Source organism: Heliangelus exortis, chromosome 12 (genome assembly GCF_036169615.1).
Source record: "Heliangelus exortis chromosome 12, bHelExo1.hap1, whole genome shotgun sequence".
Classification (NCBI taxonomy): Eukaryota; Metazoa; Chordata; class Aves; order Apodiformes; family Trochilidae; genus Heliangelus; species Heliangelus exortis.
In genome coordinates this window covers 3996150-4019688 of record NC_092433.1, presented here as the reverse complement: position 1 = coordinate 4019688, position 23539 = coordinate 3996150, and the positions used below count along the sequence as shown (strand labels likewise).

The 23539-nt window shown below is 41.3% G+C and overlaps 1 protein-coding gene across 1 annotated transcript; it reads right to left on the bottom strand.

Moving 5' to 3' along the window:
* Positions 1–14408: 14408 nt before the first annotated feature.
* Positions 14409–15927, bottom strand: LOC139801391 (protein BTG1-like). The gene is made up of 2 exons (XM_071755506.1): positions 15531–15927; positions 14409–15389 (listed from the first exon to the last, which is right to left on the bottom strand). Exons 1-2 carry the CDS (start codon positions 15646–15648, stop codon positions 15037–15039), a joined length of 471 nt encoding a protein of 156 aa, XP_071611607.1. The 5' UTR covers positions 15649–15927; the 3' UTR covers positions 14409–15036.
* Between the last annotated feature and the right edge of the window lie 7612 nt (positions 15928–23539).

Sequence of the window (23539 nt, the reverse complement as noted above, 5' to 3'; positions counted from 1 at the left end):
GCAGGCTCAGTCACAAGTCTGTATTGTTGCTGCTTCCAGGATAAGTTAACACTTCTTATTGCAGATGCTTTGCTGCTGTTAATATTATACCATTTGCCCATGATCAAACACCCTCTTGCAACATAAAACTGCCCCTGGGAAAATACCTTCCTATCTCCTATGACAAATGTACCCTAACCTTGTGTTTAGTCCTTGGACCTGTTAATGGTTAAAGGAGAGCACATCTTAAACTTCTTTTTGACACAAGCCCTGTGCGACCACCTACAGATAAGCAAGAGAACATGCATACATTAATCTGGATTTCAGCTAAGCTGCCATCATTTGGCAATGCACTTGTGTGGAAAAACCTTTAAACCTTCCCCTTAAAACTTGCAGTTCAGTGAGTACAAGGTTCCCTGAAGATAAATTATTACAAATTGACGTAAACTGGTCACACATGACATTTGAGTTATACACAGAAACACCAAACTAACAATAACAATATCTGGAGATGCTACAGATGGACTCAGCAGAAGTTTCTCTTGTACACGTCCTGATAAATTCAGGTTTATGTTCCTTGTAACAGCTACCAAATACTTTGAAAAAGAGAATCCTTTAAATTCCTTTAAAATCCCCATTGTATTGACTACTGTGTTAATAATTTTAGCATGATCTCTGTGTTCAAATGGCAGCACACAAAATGAGTGCTCCCCCCTGAGCACTGATCCCTTGGAGGATCCACTTTACTGAAATAATTACAATGGAAATCGATAAACAGAACCTGTATTTTCAAGAGGCATTTTCTCAAATTCTCAGATTATCTTTGATCTCCAATACATAAACACAGATATACTTCAGTGTCACAAGCAGAGAAGCTAATATAAATACTATGCCATCTCAAAAGGGTGATCTTGTGCTCATTTTCAAACTTGGTCATATATATTCCTGTGCCCTCTCTTTGCATTTGCCCTTAGCGCCTTTTCAGCCATGTGGCACATTGGAGCAGATTATTCATCAAATGAATGGTGTGATTTTACATTATAATAAATACATTTAATGTTGTGGGGGGTTTTTTTATTACTTAGCTGACTCAGCAACATGTGTGACATGTTGCATATCCACACAAGTCCTTAAGGAAGGAATGGGATCACAACCAAAAGCAGTGGGGAGTGCAGGATTAGCCATTTTGTTGCTAGCTCATTTTCAGACCAGATTAAGCTGATTATGAAACTGTACTTTCAGCAGTGCCACAGAACCTCCCAGAAAGATGAATGTGTGGGGGCCCTTTCAAGGAAAGAAGAAAACACTGAGGACGAGCAGATAGTCCTGCGCATGCTCCAAAAAAGCAGTGAAGAGCACATCAGCGAAGTGTTTGTGGAGAAAGAACTATCTGTTTATTGATCAGTTCATGAGCTGTACTGACAGCTTTTTGAGGGAGTTCATTGTTGTTTTTTTCTACCCTAAACCCCACACATAATAGGTATTTATCTAAGCCATCCCCTTACTGCTAGGTGTTAAAAGAGAGTTGAAATGGTCTGCATTATCAGAGCATGACTGATAAAACATGCCAGGAATATATAACTATATATAATTATACTTTATGGATGTAAAACAGCTGTTTCAAAGGTGACAGTCTGCAATTCTCTTGATTAACGTGGAATGAAGTGGATACTTCACAAGCAGTTATGAAATCTTCCTGATTGTGTGCCTGCCAAAACCAAGTGTAAAACAATGTCCATTGCAATTAAAATCTTTATCAAACTATCTCACTTGGAAAAAAAGCATAAATATGGGTCATGAGTATGTATCACACACCTTGCCAATAGATTTGTAGGGGGGGAAAAAATCCATGTTACTTGGAAAACAACTATTTGTAACAGTGACAAGAAAATAAAGATACTGAAATATATAGAGAAATGTATTTCTCAAGTCAAGCTTTTTGAGGAATTCAATTTAAGATGACTGAGTGAGCATAAATTCTAGATCAAATTCTACAGTTCTTAGCACAGTGCCAGGCATGAAGAACAGCGAGGCCCCTTCTCACACAAGGCTTGGTGCCTTGAAAGGTACAAATCCATGTGCATTAATTTTTAGATGAAAAAAACATACTTTTATGTCACACTTAATGTCTGGCTTTGAACCTATTTATGAATCTGTGATACTAAACTGGAGTGGAAAAAAAGAGACATTTAAGGAATTATAGCTAGAGTTACACATTTAATTACAACTAAAGGTCAGGGACAAAAGATGTACTTGTAGCTACTAGAAACATAACTGTAAAATCCATAAGAGCAATCCTGCTACCCAATACAAAGCAAAGACAGCAGACATACCAAAAATAATTTAAATATTCATTTCCCAACTAGAAAAGATTCTGTGAAAAGAGGAGGTGATCTGACAAAAGCAGAAGTAATGGACACACACGTTTGTTGGGGTTTTTAGAAATATGATTCAGTTGATAAGGCTCCAAGAACAGTGTGTTTTATAAAGCAGATTAATCTCAGACAGAGAGCAAGAGAAACAGAGAAAGAAAAAATCTCAAAACTAATTAATACAAAGTAGGTCTATTGTATAAACAAAATGGGCTGGTTTTCTGTTTTCTCACTTTGCACTGCAAAAAGGAATTTAAATGCTGTTCACATACCTGCTTGATTTACTTTGCTTTTGGATGTGAATGAAGAGCAGCACCACTGATAAAACTAAAAACTCTAAAGTGCTCTTCTGCAAGGACCCAACTGATCAATTCTAACACTGTCTGTCCCATGGCTACAAGTTTCCAGGGGTTTATAGTGTTGCAGAATAGAGGTAATGGCAAACAGCCTCATCTGCTGGATTGAGGAGATACTATCAGGTGTCTGTCTATCAATTAATACTTGCTTTTGTTCTGGGAGATGTAAGTGAAGTGAAAAGAAAGACCTCATACTGTAAAATCTATAGGATGGGGGGGTCATTTTTCTTATGGCACCACATGGTATAGCAGCAGCAAACACATTTGCACACACTGCAGCTGACTGGAGAGCCTAAAAATTCACTAAAAGAAGTTCTGAATCCAGTGCCTAGCTCCTGTTCATTAGACAAATGCATCTAAAGAGATTGCTCAAAGTCTTCCCATTATTTGGTTTTAAGTTTCTTGTAATTCTACCAAACTTCATAGTATTCTTGATCAGTTAATTCCATGTATTTGTTTCAAACATGCTTGATGAAATTTTTACTGTTCTTGTGTTTAAAAATTTAATTTTGAAAACTCCTGAAATAAAGTTATCAGAAAATATGCTGTCTTATCTCATTAAAGATTCAGCTTTTTATTATGAAGCATTAGCATTTAAACACTTGTGAAAAATTTAGTGGGAAACTGCATGGGATAACAGCTCACCCTGAAGTTAAGGATGTATCTTTTGCTGTCTTTTTAGTCTCTACGAGATGAAAATCTCAATTTCTGGTAGTGTTCACACATAATATTAATGCTGATATGAGCCAACTTCTATGTGACCAACTTTGCAGCCTCAGTATTCTTACAATATTAATTTAAAACACAACAACAGAAAGAAACAGACAGTTACATATATCCATAAAGTGTCCCCTCCCCATCTGCTCTTACAGATAAACTGCACTGACAGGCTGTCACACCTCTGACCACCTCCCATCCATCTTCCCCTACTACAGGCCTCCTCTCCAAGCTCTCCCACCCTCCTCAGCTGTGTGGCCTTGGCTCTGGTGGGGAAGGCTGAGGAGGGAGAGCTGCCAGAACCCACCTCTGGTCCTCTGCTGCTGGCTGGGGAGCTGCACAACACCTCTGGTCCTTCCCCCTGCCCCGGCTGTGCTGCAGCAACCAGGGAGCAAGCGAGAGTGGCTGCTCTGCAAGGGAGCTGGGGGACAGCCAGGCCCAGCATCAAGAGCTGCAACCCTACAGTACCTGAGGGAGAGCAGCAGGGATGTCCCAGGCTGGTGACTGTCAGCACACGTCCAATGATGAGGAAGGCTCAGGTCAAGCCAGGGAGTGAAGTCACTGAATCAAGGCACAAGGCCAGGCAGAAGTGTCCCTACAACTGGACCCACCACATCTCATCCCTCCTGCAGACTGCCCCTCTTCTGCCTTTCCAAGCAGCTTTATTCCTTTATTCCTTTTTATTCCTTTATTGCTGCTAAGTGCCTGACACACAGGTTTCCTTACTTGCCATGGCCTGGGGATCCTACACATACGTGTTATTCATATCCCTGTGTGGTCTGTTAGCCTTATGTTCCCTCAGGATTTAAAAGTTTCTATAATTTCGTTTTGCCAAAGCTAAAGCCATAATGACTGTCATTATTCCATTATCTTGATTGCTGAAAATATTTTAAAGAACATGGATCATTTGGGTTACTCAAATTACATCTTAGATTCACAGCTCCATAGCTCCTTTTGACGAGATTGATCTCATGCACTCTCAGAGGGCTGACTGGTTCCAGTTCCCATTCAAATCAGAAGCCTGTGCCCTCACTGGACACTTCTGGAAGTCAGGGGACTGTTTCTGTGCTTGGATGGGAGACCTCAAATGCACAGGGAGAGGCTAAAAGTCAAGGGAAGCAAAGGAAAAGCTTAAAACTGGAATGAGCATACAGATAGCAGTTATAAAGATGTACTTGTGAAAGGAGGAAAACAGAAGCAAATTATACAAGAAATATGCAGAATATCAACAGCCATAAGCCTGAGGTGTTATTTTTGCATGCAAATTGCATTTCAGAGATTAGTTCTAGAATGTAATTTATTATGATGTGAAAATCATATCATGAGTAATTCTTTACAAGGGCACAACACATCTGTGTAGAGAGGCTTTACAGGAGTCTTGATCAACATTGATTCAAAAGGAAAATGCCATTTCAGGAACCACCTGTACCATCTGCCAAAATCTGACTCACCAGAAGTTGAGCACAGCAATTTTCCAAAAAAGAAACACAGCCTAACCAGTACTTACAAGTACAACTATAGGAGTTACACATATATTAACCTTCTCAACAACAACTCAGAATCCCTGAGGTGTAAAAATGACTTATTCCAAGATCCTTACATAAGGAGCTATGATCACTCAAAGTGAAAGTACAAAGATGTGGATCTTATCCTCTAAGCTTTTAGCCTTCCCTCAAATGTAGTCCTTCCAATTCCTGAGCATTTTTCAAGGGGCTTTCTCAGTTTTGAGAAGACTCTGAATTTCCTGGTCATTTTTATTCCCCATCACCTCTGTCTCACAGCCCCCCTCACCTCACCTGCTCACAATTTTACCACATTGGGCTCCTTCTGCAGGGGATACCTTGCAAAACCAACACCACCACGTAGCAGTGGAATGCCAAGTGATCTGCTGATGCTTAATCACTGTACAGAAACAAGAGATCACTGGAGTACAATGACAGAGCAAAGAGCTAAAAAAAAATAAATATATGACATTTCTAGACTGATCTATCAGATTTTTCTCTTAATAACAGTAGATTTCAGAAGTGATGCTTCATAATCAGAGGTGCTGTACTTCATGAGACATCTTCCTTTCTTGCTATATCATATTCTAGAAGGGCAGTATGGTGTAGCTTTGCTGTTATTTGCTAACTGTGTACATAGATAAGTTTTACAAGATGATGAAGATACTCACAAGACCCCCGAAGACAGTCAAGGCCATCTACATACTAAGAGTACAGTGAAGTAACAGCAAATTTTCACAAGCATCATACTGTTCTTTTAGCCCATGATGCATGGTATAAAGTTATCTACCCCTTCTTGCTACCCATTTTTCAGGCCAACTCCTTTGTATTACTGCCAACATTTGATTTCTGGTATTTTAACTGTAGGAGAAATGAAGAGCTAGAATCTTTGGTTCTAACAAGTATTTACCTTTCTCAAAAATGTATCTTTCCCAAAAGTAACCATTCTTCTGCCATTAATTCCCAAGAGCAATCATTCCAGACATGACACCTAAAGCATCACTGCTAAATCATGTAAATTAAAACAGACACAGGAACCTTTTATGTGCATGGGAAGTTTTTATATAAAATGTTAAAAAAATAACACTGACCTAGTGCTTGCTTGGTTTCTAAATGGGGATGTCTGCAAAGGCAGAGTGGGTTACATACAAACATTAAAAATAGTCCCTCTTCCAAAAAAAGTATAAAGATGCAAATAATAGCCCCACAAAAAAGCACGAAGGTAGAAAAAAAATTCCTCCAAGACTGTTGATCATTATGAATTAAGCTCAGATTTGACTTCTTATAGAAGGGGCAACTACCTTTAGATTTCATATACAAGTCTTTCAGTTCCTCCATTTTTCTGCAGCACAGCGAAATGTTTGTCAGAACACAGGATTATAGCCTGTAAATGGAAACTTTACACATTCTATATAACACCATCTCCTTAGGCCTCCTATTCCTCTGAAACAAGGAAAACATTCAGCAATTACTGAAAAACATTGGTGGGACAAGGCAAGAACCATCACTGAAGTGACACATATAAGGGAAGAATACCGGGGAAACCCTGAGACCAGCTGGATTACACCACATGAGTTCACATAGGAAGGAAATCAGACCTTGCAAATTTGGGGGCACAACAGAGGAAAAGATATGAGAAACATAGTGAGTCTCAAAAAAATAATCAAATGATAATTAGAGACTTCAGCACATGCTTCTGGAAAAAAAGGTTTCAAATTGGAAACTAAGCATGAAAAAGGAAACAACTGTATTATAAATTAAAAAGCCTTACTGGGAAAAAGACCAAAGGATATATTTCAGGACTACCAATTCACTGGCAGTTTTAAGTAAGAAAAAAATTAGCTGTAGATACAAACAGAAATGCACTTGCTGAAAACAGAACTCCAGCCTTAATTAGTTATGTGGCTGAAGAACTGTAAATAATGTTGCAATTCTTCACAGCAACGTGTTCAATAATTGGTTTACAGGCAATGAACCACACAAGGTGATATGTTACAATAACCCAGCACTGCTACCACACACAAAAAATATCTCATGTTCAGAAACAATTCCTGTAAAATATACACATATTCTAAAATATGTTAGCAGACTAAAAAGATAGAAATAAAATTATATTGCCTTCTGGGATCCTGTCTTATATGCTGAATATGTTACTTGTTACTTCTTTCAAAAGCATAATTATTTGCCCCTTACAGTTAGTTAACAAAGCTGATACCAGATCTCAATATTCTCAACTATGGATCCTTGTGAAGTGACACTGGAACAGGTCATTCTCTTTGCAAATCTAATTTCCAGGTCATTTAAAACACTGTTGCCTCTAAGAACAGAATACAAAAGGTACATTGCAGTATAGTTTTACACTTGCCAATCCAGTATGAAAGCAGAAGAGCTGTAACAAGGCTGGAAAGAAATGCCTCCTAAAAGCTCAGGATTAACCTTCTCTTTTTAATCCACTGCTGGTTCCTATTCCAATTATGTTTGTTGTCAAGACACAGCATCTGCCAATAATCAAGCAAGAATCTCTCTTTCATTTAATGTCAATGCAAAGGTTTAGCAAATTGAATGAGAACAGAAGTTGTCTCATATACTTTTCTTCTGATTTCTGGTCATGCAAACTGAGACACAGAGCCTACTCTGGATCACAAATAAAAAGAAACCCTTTAAGCTCCCAGATTTCCTTTTTCTCAGTTTTCATTCTGTGCACTGTTCAATGTTCAGTGTTTTAGAACACATTTAGAAGAAGAAACCAGGTTAACAGCTTGTGGAAAAAAGGCAAATATCTGTATATTTATATATCAGCTTTCTCTGAATATAGCATCAAAACATATGGTGCACACATACACTTGTGACACTCAACACAGACAGATTATTTTCTTTTCTGGTAAAGTGAGTCACAGGCAGAACAGCTAAGGTTTCAGCTACAATTAAATCTCCATTTAATAGTTTAGAAACTAAAAGGAGCTCCATGAAGCTAATACACAGGACTCAGGTTAATAGTGAAAGTGCTTGTAATGTAGTAGTAATGCAATGTAGAGAAAAATGCTTGTAATAACAGGCCTGAGCCAAAAGGCTTTTAACATTGGGATCAATTCTAAGGACTTTTGGAGAAGCAAGAACTTTCTCTTACATAAAATGCATAGCACTGAGTCACTGGAAAAAAAAATTAAACTGAAGCAAGTCAGAGATATTAAACATCATTTAGTGAGAAGACTAATGATAAAATAAGTGTTCCATAAATACTGATGTTCATGATTCTGAATTAATTTTGTTCAGCCAAACCACCATCCATCAAAACTCCTAATTCTACACTGAATGTTCAGTACTACTACTAAATTCAAGTACATATTTAATTACTCTTAACTGATGTCCAAGCATCCATACTTCACCCACTTGAAAAAATAACTCACAATCCACATCAAAACATTCAATGCTTTTGGTTTCAGTATCAGCCCATCAAACTGTGGGTAAAAATAACAAGACTCCCATCCCAATACACTTCTACATCTTTTTCCTATCCCAGAGGAAAATCCTTCAGCAAAACCCTTGTATCAACCTTTAAGATGCAGTCAAGTGAGATGTGCATTGACAGCCTCTGGTATATCCAGAAAAAAACCCAACAATATACTTCCAGGAGGAAGGATTTGTATAAGTAACACTTTGCTTTGAGCACTAAATAAAATATACGTGAGAAGAGTTCTGTTTTCATTTACACTTCTGCAGCCTTAGAAATACATTCTTCCTAACAACACAAGAAAATCCCAATTCACAGAGAAAGAGAAGGCAAGTCCAGGGGTCAGCTTGTGTTGCAATCCATTATAAGAATATATAAAACCATAAATCACTATAGTTTATATTATTTTCCATCACTCCTTCATGTGCCTTTATGCTAATCAAAGCCTCAGGCTGCTCCATTTGCATTCCCAGAACTGTTTTGATGCTAATGCTGCTGTATAAATAACATGTGAGGGACCATAGCAAAGTGTCAATTGTGTATTCATATCACACACAGGTAAGGTTGTTAACACAAGAGTTGCACACTGAGATGCTGTACACTAGGAATACCCATTAGTATTTTACTCACCTACATGCAGCATGCAAAATAAAGGTTAAGCCTTGCAAATAATGTAATTTCTCAATGTTTGTGAATCTACATAAATATTTATAAATAACAGGTAAGTTCCTCAGAGCCCCGGTGGAAGAAAGCAAATTCAATTTAGAGTAAGTTTAGCAGTTTGATGATACAACGACTTTGCCTCTACATAGCATTCTCCTCTGACTACCTAAAAGTACTGAACAACTGAGGCTCTGCACTCAGGCAGTTTAGGAAGTATTTTCTGGTACAACCTACTTTTAACCTCAGTTTTCTTTCATGTTTGTTCATTCTTCATTTGTGTAGCAGACAATTCTGGGAATGGTCCCCAGACCTAGTATCAGTCATGTGAGGCCAAAGGCACCAACATCAGCTGTGTTGGATGATCAGTTTCACAGCAGTTTGCATGACTGGACTCTACACTGCATCATCCCAAACGTCACACTGCAGTCACAGAAACTATTTAGTAAAAATTGCTTCATGGAGTTGATTGTACTTGCTACTACAAATAAGAGTTTTTGCTCTAAAAACTTTCATATTCAAATTCATACTCAAAGCTGCTGCATCACTGCATCTACAAAGTCTGTATTTACACTTTTTTACATGCATTTTTCCTTCAAAACTGTGTTCCACTTCAAAGTTCATACTCATATCATACTCAGCATAGCTTCAGGATTACAAACTTAGCTGGGTATTTATTTAGCAGGAGAGGTTTGCTTGAATTATTTGTGATACAATTTTGCTTTATACTAAAGCACAACAGAATTAATTTATCTGGAGATACATTTGCAACTCTTTCAGTGACTCAAGACTGACTTGCTATTTAATTTAATGGCACAGACACTTATCTTCTTTTACAGTTCCTATTTCTTTGGATTTTTAATAACCACGGTGGAGAATAACATACTACAGAGCTATTGCTTCTGATCAACCAATACAAATATTACCATCCATAATCTAGGGGCCAATAGTTTAAAATTATGATAAAGCCAAATTCATCACAAAGCACAATTTAATTTGTTTTCTCATTGCTTCCTGACACTTCTGAGAGATCTGTTGGTCATACTGATTGCAAAGGAGGATGGCTGAGTCTCACACTGCAAAGCGACTCTCTCAGATGAAAGATTCTTCAATGCAATTCCATTTCAATTAAAATACATCACCCTTGGAAGGAGCTACCTAAATTACAAGCTAAAATCAGCAGTAGTTTACTTCTCAGTGAAAAACAGCCTTATAATGGAAAGCAAAACACCAGTTGTTACTGCTGGAATAAATTCTGTCCCCAGCAAGAAAACAATGAAAACAGATGGGCCTGTTACTCATGCAGTGTGAAAATTATGTAGTAATTCTGTCACTGTAAGAAAAAATAACTTATAAAAAGTAAGTGTGGTGACAGTAAAAAGTATCAGCCTTACTATTCAAGAACCAGAATGCCTCTATTAACCCACCAATACAAGCCTTCCCATTCTGCCCTAGCAATATGCACTGGCCTGGAGGAATCACAAAGCCACCAGGTAACTGCAGTGATGCTGTTCTTATACAACACTGAGATAGATCAAAGTCACATTCCTTGACAAACCAGTAAGAAAAAACAAACAAAAAACCACAACACAAAAGATGACAGCAAAAAAGCCAACATACATGGATTATTGTGACATTAAAAAAATCTGTAGAAGGTTAAAAATGTGAAAGGAAAATCCATGGTTAAAATAGCTAAGAAAAACAGCTATGCAAAGGCAATGACCTTCTGAGATATGACAGCACATAAATTAATTCTAGCATTGAAAAGATGACAGTGGTAAAATTGCTAAAGTAAGGCAAAAAGCTATCAGTGTTCAATAAATGTTGCCTATCAGTATTTGATCATGTAAACAACTTTGTGCCACATGAAGATAATGAAATATATACTCCAATATGCTAAGGATTAAATCAGATAATATGAAGACTGTTTTCAGAATTTCATATGGAAAAACATAACCACTAGGTCTAGAAAAACAACCACTGGGCCTTCAGGTAGCAGTGGGACCTTGATGTCTGTTTCTGAGACATGTAGGAATAACTAGAAAATTTCTCCAGAGATGTCCCAATATAATAAAAGTAACAAGTAATAATTGCATAAGAGTTAGAACACTTTTAATCATGGGTTAAATGTAAAAATCAGGTTAGCTAAGTATTAATTAACTTCATAATAAGAAGTACAATTAAAAGGAGACTAATACCATTAATCCCAGTCAACATGGCTTTATAGGAAAGCTATCCTGTTATCCAAACCTGGTGTTTGTCCACTGTGTGCAGCAGCACTATTTAGGCTTCTATCAGGCACTTCACCTAAAACACATAGCATTCTAAACAAAACAAAAATAATAGAGTGAGTAATGCAGCACATAAATTAAAAATGAGTTAAGGGAAAGGCCTGGTATTTAGCAATTATGGCACTACTCGATCCAACATAATTTTACATTGTTCTCAGTAAAGTCAAAGTCCCAGAACTCTCAGTGCTGCAGGAACAGCAAATAATGGTGGGAACAGTCTGATCTGGATCAATTGGTTCACTGCACTCATTTCCTGAGAACAGAGTCTCATGCACATATCAGAAAACATGGAATGAGTGTTTACAGAAAGCAAGTATCAAAAAGTTGAAAGATTTATGCCCAAACTTTAAAGGCTTAATCTTTTTAATCCTTTAAACCAAAGGAAGACTTAATTTGATTGCACTATAAAGTGCATACAGGAGGCCATACTGAAAGGTCTTTCATCTTCAGGATAAAGAAACAAAGATACCAATGCTCAGAAATTTTTAAAATATACCAAAATTCATATTACAACTTACCTAAAGGTAAGAGAATCTGCAACAAATAGGGATGATAACTTTATCTCTTGAAGTTTTCAGATCAAAAGTATAAAAATCTCTGAATACTTGGGTACAAACATAAGATGCATTGGAATATATAGGTCAGATATATTGGAATTGCAGTACAGGAGTGGTCAGGCTCTATAAGCTAACAGGACCTTCTGTCTCATTTGGATTTTTTACAAAAACAAATTTAATTGTCTTCACAGCAAGAAAACATTTTGGAGAAGCATGTAAATGTATATTTTTCTCTCTAGAGAATGTATAATATACAAATGTATATTTTTCTCTCTTCTTTTAGCTTTACTTATTTAAAAGTTAAACCATCCTCACAAAAACAGGCATGAGAGAGACAATTATACACTTTCTTCATGTATTTTTACTGCTCCAAAACAGCTGGCATGCAATATTTTTTTTCTATAGAATCCAAACCATTCTGTTCTGTCATGACTGATCAGATGCAGTCAGTCTTGTTTGACAAGTACATCATTTAAATCACATGAAGATTGAGGCTTGTTTGTTGCAATGGCAGAACATAAAACTTGCCACCTTTCAGGGAAAAGATGAAGTTAATTTTATTTACCTCCTCCTCCAAGTAAGCCTCCTTGACTTACTACCCTCAGAACACCCTTTTTGCAGTTTGTAGGTCTTTGACATTTTTTTAAAAGCAATGGAATGTAGTTCTAGATGTCACAGATATTACAGAGTATTTACTTCCAGCTCAAGTGTTTTCTTTGCTCCAGTGGCTTTCTTCAAGCTCCCCAGGCTCCTCCACCTGCTTCTCTGTAGAGTAACTTCAACTCTATGCCTGGAGCTTAAGCCTATGAAATTCATCTTGAATTACAGTAACAAAACCACCCCATCCAATGATAAAAGGCAAACTGGCAGGGATACTTAAGACATGGCATTAGATAATGTACAAAATACCCTGTTAATTATGGTAGAATTAATAAATAAAAAGCAACATAACCCACCATGGCTAATTAATCCGGGGTCTTCTCTGCTCTTACAGACAGACACCAGGCAAAAAAAAAAAGAACATCTGAAAAAACTGCTATACCCCACTTCATGTCAAACTATACCCAGAAGCTGGAGATCATACTGTGTGTCCCAAGTCATCTTTAGCTCCACTTCTAGTGCTTACTGCTAGGTAACATCCACTGTTAAGCTACAAATTTCCTACTACAGCTTTTCAGACAGGCTGTAAATGTGATGTGCAACGAGGTCAATTATCTTTCAAATGAGATTTAATCAAAGAGGACATCTCACCCTTAACAGATTTAAAGTTATTTTGTTCAATTACTGACAAATGTCTCAAATATTTCCCTGCGAAGTCCTGAAGAAATATATATCCAGTGCAAGTAACTTTATCAGAGAGGAAAAAAAAAAAAAAGTGCTACTATCTCCCCAAGAGAATAAAACGATGTGGCGAGAACTGGTTTTCAATCTTGTATAATAAAAAGGTAATTTGCTACAAGAACTTTAACATCTATTTGCTAAAGAAACCCAGAAACTCACACACTGGAGTCAGACAGGAGCACACAACCTATATTGATAATTGCATGATACATTTTAAACAGATCCAACACAGACTACCAGGCAAGCTTGTCTCTGAGATAACACAAAAACCAGCAAGAAATAAGCCTCAGCTTTTTCTTGCACACTGGAAAAAGAAACAAACCTCTTCACATTAGGCAGTGTTCTACCCTTGCTAGTTTGCCCAGACTTGTCCCTTCCCTGTGTTTTACCATATTACTAACACAGAGCAAGATGTTTTGTTTTTTCCTGACATTCTAACACCAGACAAAGCTTTCTTTCATCAGGCATTCAACTGTGTCCTAGCACCAGGCTCCCAAAAAAACAGCACTGCTGGACACTATGAAGTCTTCTATAGGTAGATTACAGACCACTGCTTCTTAGAAGAGGAATCACAGTACCTGTAAACCTGATCCTTCAATAGAAGATCAATACCCAGAGTCTCCACACAAAACAACAACGCAAAGCTTTGTGATTATACCAAATCCACTGTATCTGATGGGTTTATTAGTCTTATACCCAACTGGTATTAAAAAGACTGAGAAAATGAGAAGGAACTCAGTGTAAGAGAATGCAGAAATAGCAGGTTTTTACCATCCAGAAAAGTCAAGGTAGCTACACCATACCATGGTCTTAAACTGCAGTTTTAAATGGAAACTTAATTCCCCCATAAACTCAAACATTTTTCTGCAACAGATCAAATGTTAGAAAAAGTATTTTGCATACATTTGGTTTGGTGCAGCACACACTGAAAACCAAAAAAAACCATGCAGCTCTACACAGCCAATTCAGCTCTATCCCAACACACTGCCACAAGCTTTACTGAAACGAAGCATTTTTTTGTGATCTGAAATCAATATGAATGTTCAGAGCCACACCTTTCTAACTGGGACAATTAGAAACAGCTAGAAGCAGCTCTTACAGCAATATAAAAAGCCTGGTTTAAAAAGAAAAAAAGGAAAAAAAAAAACCAAAACCAACAAAAAACCCAAACCAAGTCAAGAGCATTTTGAGCAAATCTTTATTGTTTTACTCCGATAACTAGAAATAACAAGGCAAACTAATTCCCCACTTCTTTTTGTTAAAATATTGGGGCACGATGGAATCCAGCCCTCAAATAAACACACGCTTTGAAAAAGGAAAAATAAGAATTACTTTTGTGATTTGTGCCTTGCAGACAAACTTGAACGACCCTGAGAGAAGTCTGTGCAGACAGATCACTGGAAAGATTTATGTGCAGCTTGTTAGATGTTTCCCACCCCCTTCGTGTTATTATTGCTCTGCAAACTGAGGAATGTTTTAGCAAGTGTTAATCTTGACTAAGCCCCATCATAAAGAATGCTACAATATTGCTTTTTATTACAAATAGCCAAAACTTCTTTGAGAATATAAATGTGTAAAACAATTGTCAACTGACTGTACAGTGCATTTATAGGGACACACTCCAGAAAGGAACATGCAGTGTGAAGAACTGCTTTATACATTAGCCCTTGGCCACGAAGAACTTGGCAGTACTACTACAACTTTAATGACTATAGAGTGGAAAAAAATTAAAACCCAAAAAATCTCAGTTTACATGGAAGTTTACTAAGACTTTGGGATACATACATCACTGTACAAGGAACAGCAATTTTTAACTAGAAACTGTCATGATGCTGTAACTCTTGGAAGGGCTGGACCTGCCAGTCCTCCACTCCTCCTTACAGCTGGTCCGACTCTCCAGTTGTTTGGTCGCTTTCCCACCAGGCTGGGGACCTTCGTACAAGACACAGATAGAGCCGTCTTCACCTATGCGATAGGACACTTCGAAAGGGTCGACCCAAAGAGTTAATTCGCTGGGTAGGAGCTGGAAGAGTCTCTCGTGGCTCAGTCCAATCATGCCCGCTGCCTTTCCTATCAAGGGGTCCATCTTATGGTTGATCCTAATGCACCGGTACCCGGAGCCCTTGGAGGGCACCTGGGGGAACCAGTGGTGCTTGTAGTGCTCTGCGGGAGGGAACAAAAACCGGCTTTACAGCGGCCCCGGGGCCTCACCGCCCCCCAGCCCGGCCGGACCCCCCGCAGGGCAGCGGCGACCGCCCAGGCCAGGCCCCCCCCCCCCCCGGGCTCCCCGCCGCCCCCGCTCACCGCGCAGCGCCTCCTGCAGGCACTCCCGAAAGCACCGCAGCTGCTCCTCGCCGATCCCGCCGGCGGCCCGCAGGAGGCGGGTGACGAAGGCCGCCGCCGTGGAGATCTCGGTTCTCATGGCCGCCCCGGCCGGCTCGCACCTCCCGCCGCTGCCGCCCCGGCCCGCTGCCAGCGCCGCCGCTCCGCCCCTGCCCCCGCGGCCAATGGCGACGCCGCGCAACAGCCGCGTCACAGCGCGGAGCCCCGCCCCGCCGCACAGAGCGAGGCCCCATTGGCGGAAGCGGCCGAGGGGCGGGGCGGACGCGGCGATCGCGGGCGCCCATTGGTGGGAGGCCGGGGCCGGGCCGTGTTTGTTTTGCTGGCGGAGGGGCGGGGCCTGTGCGCTGGGTGCCCCCCGGGCGGAACGAGACCGTCGGTACCGGCACCGGGCCGGCACCCCGCAAGCCTCCGAGGGCCGGCGGGAGGCCCTGCTGCCTGCTCGATCGCCCTGCAACCGCCCAGCACCGACCGCGCCCGGAACCCCGGCGGCTTCGGCGCTTGTTCCTGCACCGTCCCCCCCCTCAGTCCTTGCGGGGTAACCGCAATGGTGACCGCTTTGTGCTCCGGGGAGCTCCTCGGCTCCCCCAGCCTGGAGCGCCCGACCCAGGCATCAGCGGTTCCTTTAATCCCCCGCAGCCCTGACCAGCCCCACACCAGCAGCCCCCGGGGAACCACGGCGGGTGTCCTGCCTCCGGCCCAGAGTTCTCCCTCTCATTGCTCAGGACCTAATAGGAGCCAAATCTAAAAAACACCCGACCGTCCCTTTTTAGACACACAGCTCCAAGGCCCAGATGCTCTTCCATGAACACACAGCAAAGGAGTTGGGAACATCTCATCCCCTCATTTAGCCAAGTACCATAACTCATTTTGGTGATACAAGAGCCTACAGGTTCCTCTCAGGAAAAGAGGTGGTGCAGAAAACATCCCCCGACTTCCTAAAGCCTGTTCACCTGCAAGTGGTGAGGAAATTGGGACCTTTGCAAATAGATGCAAGTTAGGGAACATGAATTCTGTTTTGTTCAAGAACTACAGAGTTGTGTCTATCATCACTGCAGTGACAGGACACCTTCAGAGAGTTGTACTGCAGCTGTCAAGCACCATACCTGCCAGTCTGGACAGGTTTTTGTTGTTAGAAACCAACACAAGCATAATGCTTACGAGAGCCATCCGCACACCACACCAGTACCAAGGTTCTAGGCTGGCCCTGCAGACACCACCAAGAGGAACACAAACAGCTGGGCTCTGAGCAGCATTTTTGTGGGCCACAAACCTCTGAGCTGTGGGAATGTTTGAAGAGTTTGTGCAGGCACAAACCTCGTATTATTCTGATGAATAATGGACATGGCTGGTTTGAGACAAGGAGCTTTGTCTGTGGCTCATTAGAATCATCACTGCAGAGCTTTGGAGTTTGTGGAATAACTGCAAATCATCTCTGTACAAGTTTTCTCCTGACAACACTTGTCCTGGCGAGTCAGTTTGCCCAGGAGCTCCAAACCAACCATTCTGTCCATAACCTCAGAGGCTGGCTCCCTTCCTTCACACAACCACCAGTGCCAGCCAAGCTCCACAATGGTTCCAGTGATGTAGATGCTGACTCAGCTGTCACCTTCCCTCCTTCAGCACAGCAAGAGTGACAGCACATCTCAGCCACTTTAAAGCTTTTAAAAAGTGGCTGTGTTTGCTACAGTGAAGATTCCCCCAAAGCTTTCTCTCTAGCTCAAAGGCCAAATAGAAACTTTTCTTTTTGTCAGCCTTGACGTTCTGTTCACAAGCCATTCTTTCCATCCCTTTTTTCAAGATCAGTGACCAAGGACAGGACTTTGTCCTAGAGCCATAACTGAAAACACATCTCAAAAAGCAGTCTTTTATAACAAGTTCATGCAATGCCTCAACCATTTTTTTTCTTCTCCTGGTCTTATTTAAATACACCCTCTCCCTTCACTGGTTTTGTGCCTGAAACCCACTTCAGACAAAATAAGAAAAAAAACATTGCTTTCTTTACATTGTTGGCTCAGTTCTAAGACTTCATATTCTCTTTTGTTAAAGGGGAGCTAACTGCTCCTTTCTTCTCCACAGCCTGCCATACACTCCAGAGCCCCCTTTTCAGAGGGATCTCATGTTGGAGGAAAATAAGTGATATCTTGCTTCCCCAGCTGCACATCTTAATCCTCTTCTGGGTTCTGGCCTCACACCTTGAAGAACCACCTCTAGATCACCAGCTGCAAAAACCATACCCAGGGAATTAAGGGGAGGGAAAAAAAGCTTGTCTGCAAGCCTTTAAAAATTAGATCCAGTTTTACTGCTATTTAGAGATTACCAGATAATTTTCTTTCATCAGTGGAAGTGCCAAAAAAGAACTCAGTCTGGCTAGTGTTTTAGCTGGTTAGTGTTTTAGCAAGGACCCAATTTAACACAGGCTTGAATGTACAGAAAGCATTTATAGGAACTGTTCTCAAACCTCTGCCCACTTAATCTAAGGGTCAGAAACCATCAAAGTTGTAATTACAGGAGAACAGCTCATGACAGAGCAAAACATCCCACACAGGAAGAGTCCCAAGGGGATGCCTAGTTACCTGCAACAGCAGGACAGACAGCTCATTCACTGAGCTATTAGTGAATTACAGTTCACTGCCTTAAGTGTATTTTTGTTATATTCTACTATCTGGTATGGTGAAATAGTTAAAAAAAAATAAAATAAAATTATACTTTAAATGTCTTCAGACTCACTACTATATTTGTGGAAAATCTACTTCAAGAGAACTTAACAGACTCACTTAACAGCTTTGAATATAATTCTGTATGCCACTTTATAGCCTAACCAAAGTGATGGTTATCAAAGAAAGTAGAAGAAAAATCTGACCTCCTCTTACAGAGGAGTCAGCAGATTTCTGGGCTTCCTCTCCCTCACAGCTGATAGCTCTAGACTGCCTCCTCTCCTCATAAAGTCTCAGGTCAGGAGCAAGATGCTGTTTTATTAGAATATTTTTTTCACTGAAGTCCAGTTGCATTTCAGAACCTCAAGCTCAATAAATTAAGCTGAAAAAAATTAATCTCTGCTGACATATCAGTCATCTGATTACTTCAGTCTTATTATATTCAGTGTTTTGAGAAACAGAACACAAAACCCAAATCCCCAGCTTTGGAAACTTTGCTAGTAAACCACCACAAGCTGTATCACCCTACATTTGAGCAGACACAATTATCTCCTGCCAGTTAAGTGAAGGCCATAGAAAATAAAAGCCTGCACGATTTGTTACTTGGCCTAGACCATTATATTTGCACAACACAATTTTACCACACACTTTGGGTTTATTCTGCATGTTCTGCCAGGTATGTAACTCAAGCACTTCCCCCCTCCTCTGCACCCCTTCCCTTTCACTTGTGAAATTCAGCCTCCTCATATCAATGCTGAATGACTTCAAAGCCTCTAACAGCCTGATAGCAATACCATAAATACACAAGACAGCTGCTCATTTGCAGATTCATCAAAATAATGTACAAAAAACCCCAAAGCCCCTTGCACTGAGGTTAAATTCTTACTAGTATCCAGAAAAAAATTCACTGTTAACAGCACTAAGAACTGTACAAATCCAGACAGAAGTCATTAAATTTTACACTTTGTTCTGTTCATGAGCTGCCCTGCAAGCTGCATGAGCCCATATTAACTCACACACCAATTTCCAACTATATACAGCCTGACTGTACTGTAAATCAGGCAGAAATTATCCTAATGCCAGGGCAGATATTCAGGGATCTGGTTTAAACTCATTTGTATGAAACTTCAGTAAAGATCAGAGTAGAAGAGCTTTCTAAGCAAGCAAATGGAAGGTAGTTAAAAACACAGCAAGAGTTGAAAGTTCACATTATAAAAGTGTTAGCCCAGACTGATGCTCACTAGGATGAGGTCTCACACCCAGACTCACCCTCCTAAGTAGACCATGCAGGTCTACTCATAAGAATATCTGGCTGTAAAATTCAGAAGATGCCACAGTTGTCAGGTAAAGTTAAAGTCACCCTTTTATTTCCTGTATTCTCAGTGGAGAGATTCACAGTTAAGGCTCAAGGTAAACAAAACACAAAGACAAAAATAAACCAATAGATGTGCAATCATTTGACTTTCATCTCCCTGCTAGAACATGCTGCCACAGGCAGGAGTATTTAAAACAAGTGGGGGAGCATTCATCCAGAAAGTATTTATTTGCTAATTACTAAGCTAACCAGTCATATAAATGGGGTATTGGAGAGTGCTGAGGGTTCCAGTAACACAGCACCAGCAATGGTAATAAAACAACAAATTGTAACCACTGTACCAGCACAATTCAGCAGCAGCCATTGAAATGGGTTATTTTTCATTAGAAACAAGTTTTAAGTACTCATTCACAGAGAAAAAAAACCACAAGCTTCTTTCTAGGTTGGATTTTCTTCCAATTGCTGGACAATTTCTATGGCTTTGAGAGCTGAAAAGCTTCACCACACAGACAGCAGAAGCAAGTAAGTTACCACTGCTGCTGAGCAGTGTGAGGATTAACAGCCTTGCTTATGCCTAGGAGGTACAGCAGCTGAATGAAGCCTTTGGCCACAAGAGCTTACCAGGAGCAAACTTGCTGATAAAACTGATGTTGTTAACACAAAACTAGCAGAAATTGGCAGATGCAAGCAGAATTAAGCAGAAAAGGACCACAGAAACAACGCCAGTGGAACAAAGTAACTTCAGAAAGCCAGCTCAACAACCATGAAAACCAGTAAGGCACCAAGAGATCACCAACCTGAATCAGGCCTTTAGACTCAGGGTTTGGGTGATGGGCAGAGGACATTCTGGATATGTCTGTAAGGGAATCATTGGGGTGCACAACCAGCAGTAGGGATCCCTCCTCAGAGGCAACCAGCCCAGCTGCTCTGCCTGTTGGCTAAATAAACCACATATTGACTCAGCAGGTTGGTGATTTCTCCTGCAACAGCTACTATACATATGAGATTCTTTCACAATTTTTAGCTCCTCAGCTCAGACTTATATTCTTGTTGCTCTGCTGTACATCTGCAAGTCATGTCTCTTCAGCAGAACACCTTGTTCAGCAGAGCAAAACAGTCAGTGTCTTTCTTTAGCTTGTTAAAAATAAAGTGCATGCAAGTATTCTGTAATGCCATTTTCCCTCAACTTTTCCTCAGTAAGTAAAACTGAAGCACTATCACATGGTATATTGTTATTTAAAGTTAAAAGTAGCAATAATAAAACCCAGTAATAATGACATCACAAGCCTATTAATTCATAAAAAACCCACACCAAAACCCTGTACAATATTAAGAACAAGTAAAGTCTAACTCAAGTCTCTTTTCTATTACTTAAATTAAGCCCTCAATATTTTGAAGACAGCTGAAAGAGAACACTAGAACCTGCAAGAGGAAGTTTAAAACAAACAATTTTGGGTTTACTCCATCTAGAAGAAGCAGAATTCTCTAAACATAATAAAAACCACCACCACCAACAAAAAATTCTTAAAACCAAGAACGACCTTTTCTTTATCCCTAGACCAGAAGCATTGTGTCACTACTCCTACTACAGGAAAAACAAGAGTATTTTCAAGCACAGAGAACAGTACCTTTCCATGTCTGGGGCATCAAATCACTCCATAACTTCCCCATTTTGATAGTCTGATTAACTAAACAGAACTTACTAGAGAAACAAAGAGAAAATGTTAAGCCAGTAGCTCAGAACTAAAGCAATCCAAGCACTGTGTCCCTCCGAGGCTGCCCCTTGTCTGCACTCCCACACTAAGCAGCTGCAGCTGCCCTGCCTGCCCAGGTGCAGAGGGATCACCTGCAGCTGCCCCAGCGGAGAAGCTGGGATGAGGCAGCACAGCTGAGACCACTCAGAGCTTTTTTCTGCCCTTCCTGGCTGCTCACAGCTGTGCTGCTTTTGGCTGTATTACACCAGAGCAGTGCAGAGCTAAAGCAAGTTACAGTCTCTTAAGTTTACTGCACATAAAAGGGAAGTAGAGAAACGAACAAGGGAAAACAGAATTGGAAATGTGCCATCCTAACAGCACAGTGTATGTCACTTAAAAGACCACCAAGGGGTTTATAAACTGATTTACAGCACTGAAAATTGTTACTAACCCTGCTTTAAAAATGTGCTGTAAGACTATTGCCTTGTCTGCACCTGACCTCAGAGCCACCCAAGTCATGTGGAGCGGATAGAAATCACACAGAAAGTGATTTTTCCATCCCCTTCATACAGCCTTTAAAAACAGACCAAGGTAGGATTATAAAAGCAAATTAATGCCCACAAATTAATAGCAGGGTTTTAGTACAGAATTTTTACAAATATTCCACTTTCCTGACACTATCATCTCTTTCTAGTTGTGCTTCCTTGGAGGAAAAAACCAAAAACATAATCCATTTAAGATCCCATTTTCTTTGCTAAAGCAACAAAACATTTAACCAGTAAACAACATGGCTGCCAATGATTTAGTTAAGTGGAAAACTCCTCTGGTTATTACCTCCTTTGCAGCAATACCAGCGAAGGTAAATATTACAAAACAGTGTTGTAGAGGCCTGTTCTATAGAGTCAAGTACTAAACTAGCATTAAAAAAAAATAAAAATTAAGGCTCAAGTGCTTTCTGGTCTTCTTATTGGGAGCCAGCTGAATAAAAATTAGTTTCTTGCCTTTCAGTCCTGTGTCTCCAAGCAAAACCTTGTGTTCCTCTGCAGCTACCACAGGGTGTCCTCACACAGAAGGAGCAAGAAGCCACACAAATTGCAAGCTAAGCCACCTGCCGGGATCCGTATTTTCTCTGTATCTGTGGGGTTTCTTTGCGAGTCTGTGCCAGAGAGGCACAGCACTGCCCGGGAGTCTCCCAGGAAAGGGAAGGGAGCAGAGGTGGCCTGGCAATTAAACCAAGTAACAGATGCTCTCTATTAATTCCCTCTCCCTGATAAAGGAAGGAGAGAGAATAAGGGAGAGAGACTTGTGGGTTGGAAACTAAACTACACAGCTTTAGTGAAACGGTAATGATTAATAGGAAAATATGTATTTATATTTGTATAAATATATACAAATACACAGGAAAATTGATACCACGTTCCTTTCCCCTTTCCCCCAACAGCTCTCACGTCACCACCAATGTTGCAGGGCAGCCCTGGGAAAGTCCAGGCTGGACTCCTGGGGTCAGCAGCAGTCGGGATCTGGAGGCAGGAACACACAGATTCAGGCTGGCAGGGATCAGGACCACAGGCAGAGGAACGGACGGAATCCTCCCAGGATGCCAAAGCAAACAGGGAGAGGCGAAGAAGGAAAAGGAGGGAGCTCTGAGGGTGGGGATGTCACAGCCACTCGCAGCCGGTGGCCTGCCCTCATCCTGCCAGGGAAAAGCTCAGGGCACGGCCATGCCTTGGGTCAGGCCAGCACCCAATAACACCCCACCCCATCCCATCCCATCCCATCCCATCCCATCCCATCCCATCCCATCCCATCCCATCTCATCCCATCCCATCCCATCCCGCCCCGCCCCGCCCCGCCCTGCAGTCTGTGTGCACCATGACATCACCGCTGCTGTTGCTGCTGACGACATCGCTGACTCGTCTGGCCGGGCCCGCCCCTGCTCCGTAGCTAAACGCCTGGCGTGACGTCATAAGCCAGCCTGCCCCCACAACGTGCCGTGACGCCACCCGCTCGCGGCCTGACGTCACAGCCCCCCCCCCCATCCTCTCCCCTCAGGCCGCTGAGGGGACGGGCGGAGCCTTCCCGCCCGACTCAATCCCCAGGCGCGCGCCCACTCACGCGCCTCCCGGCCAATCAGCGCGGCGCTCGCAGCGCGCGCCGCTGCCCGGCCAATCGCGGGGACGCTTACAACCAGCTGCTGCGCGCCGGCTCTCGGTTTGACCCTCGGGGGCCGCCGTAGAACCCTTGTGGCTGCCCCATTGGCCTGAGGGCGGCCCTGCCCGACGGTGATTGGTGGGCGGCACAGCGCGC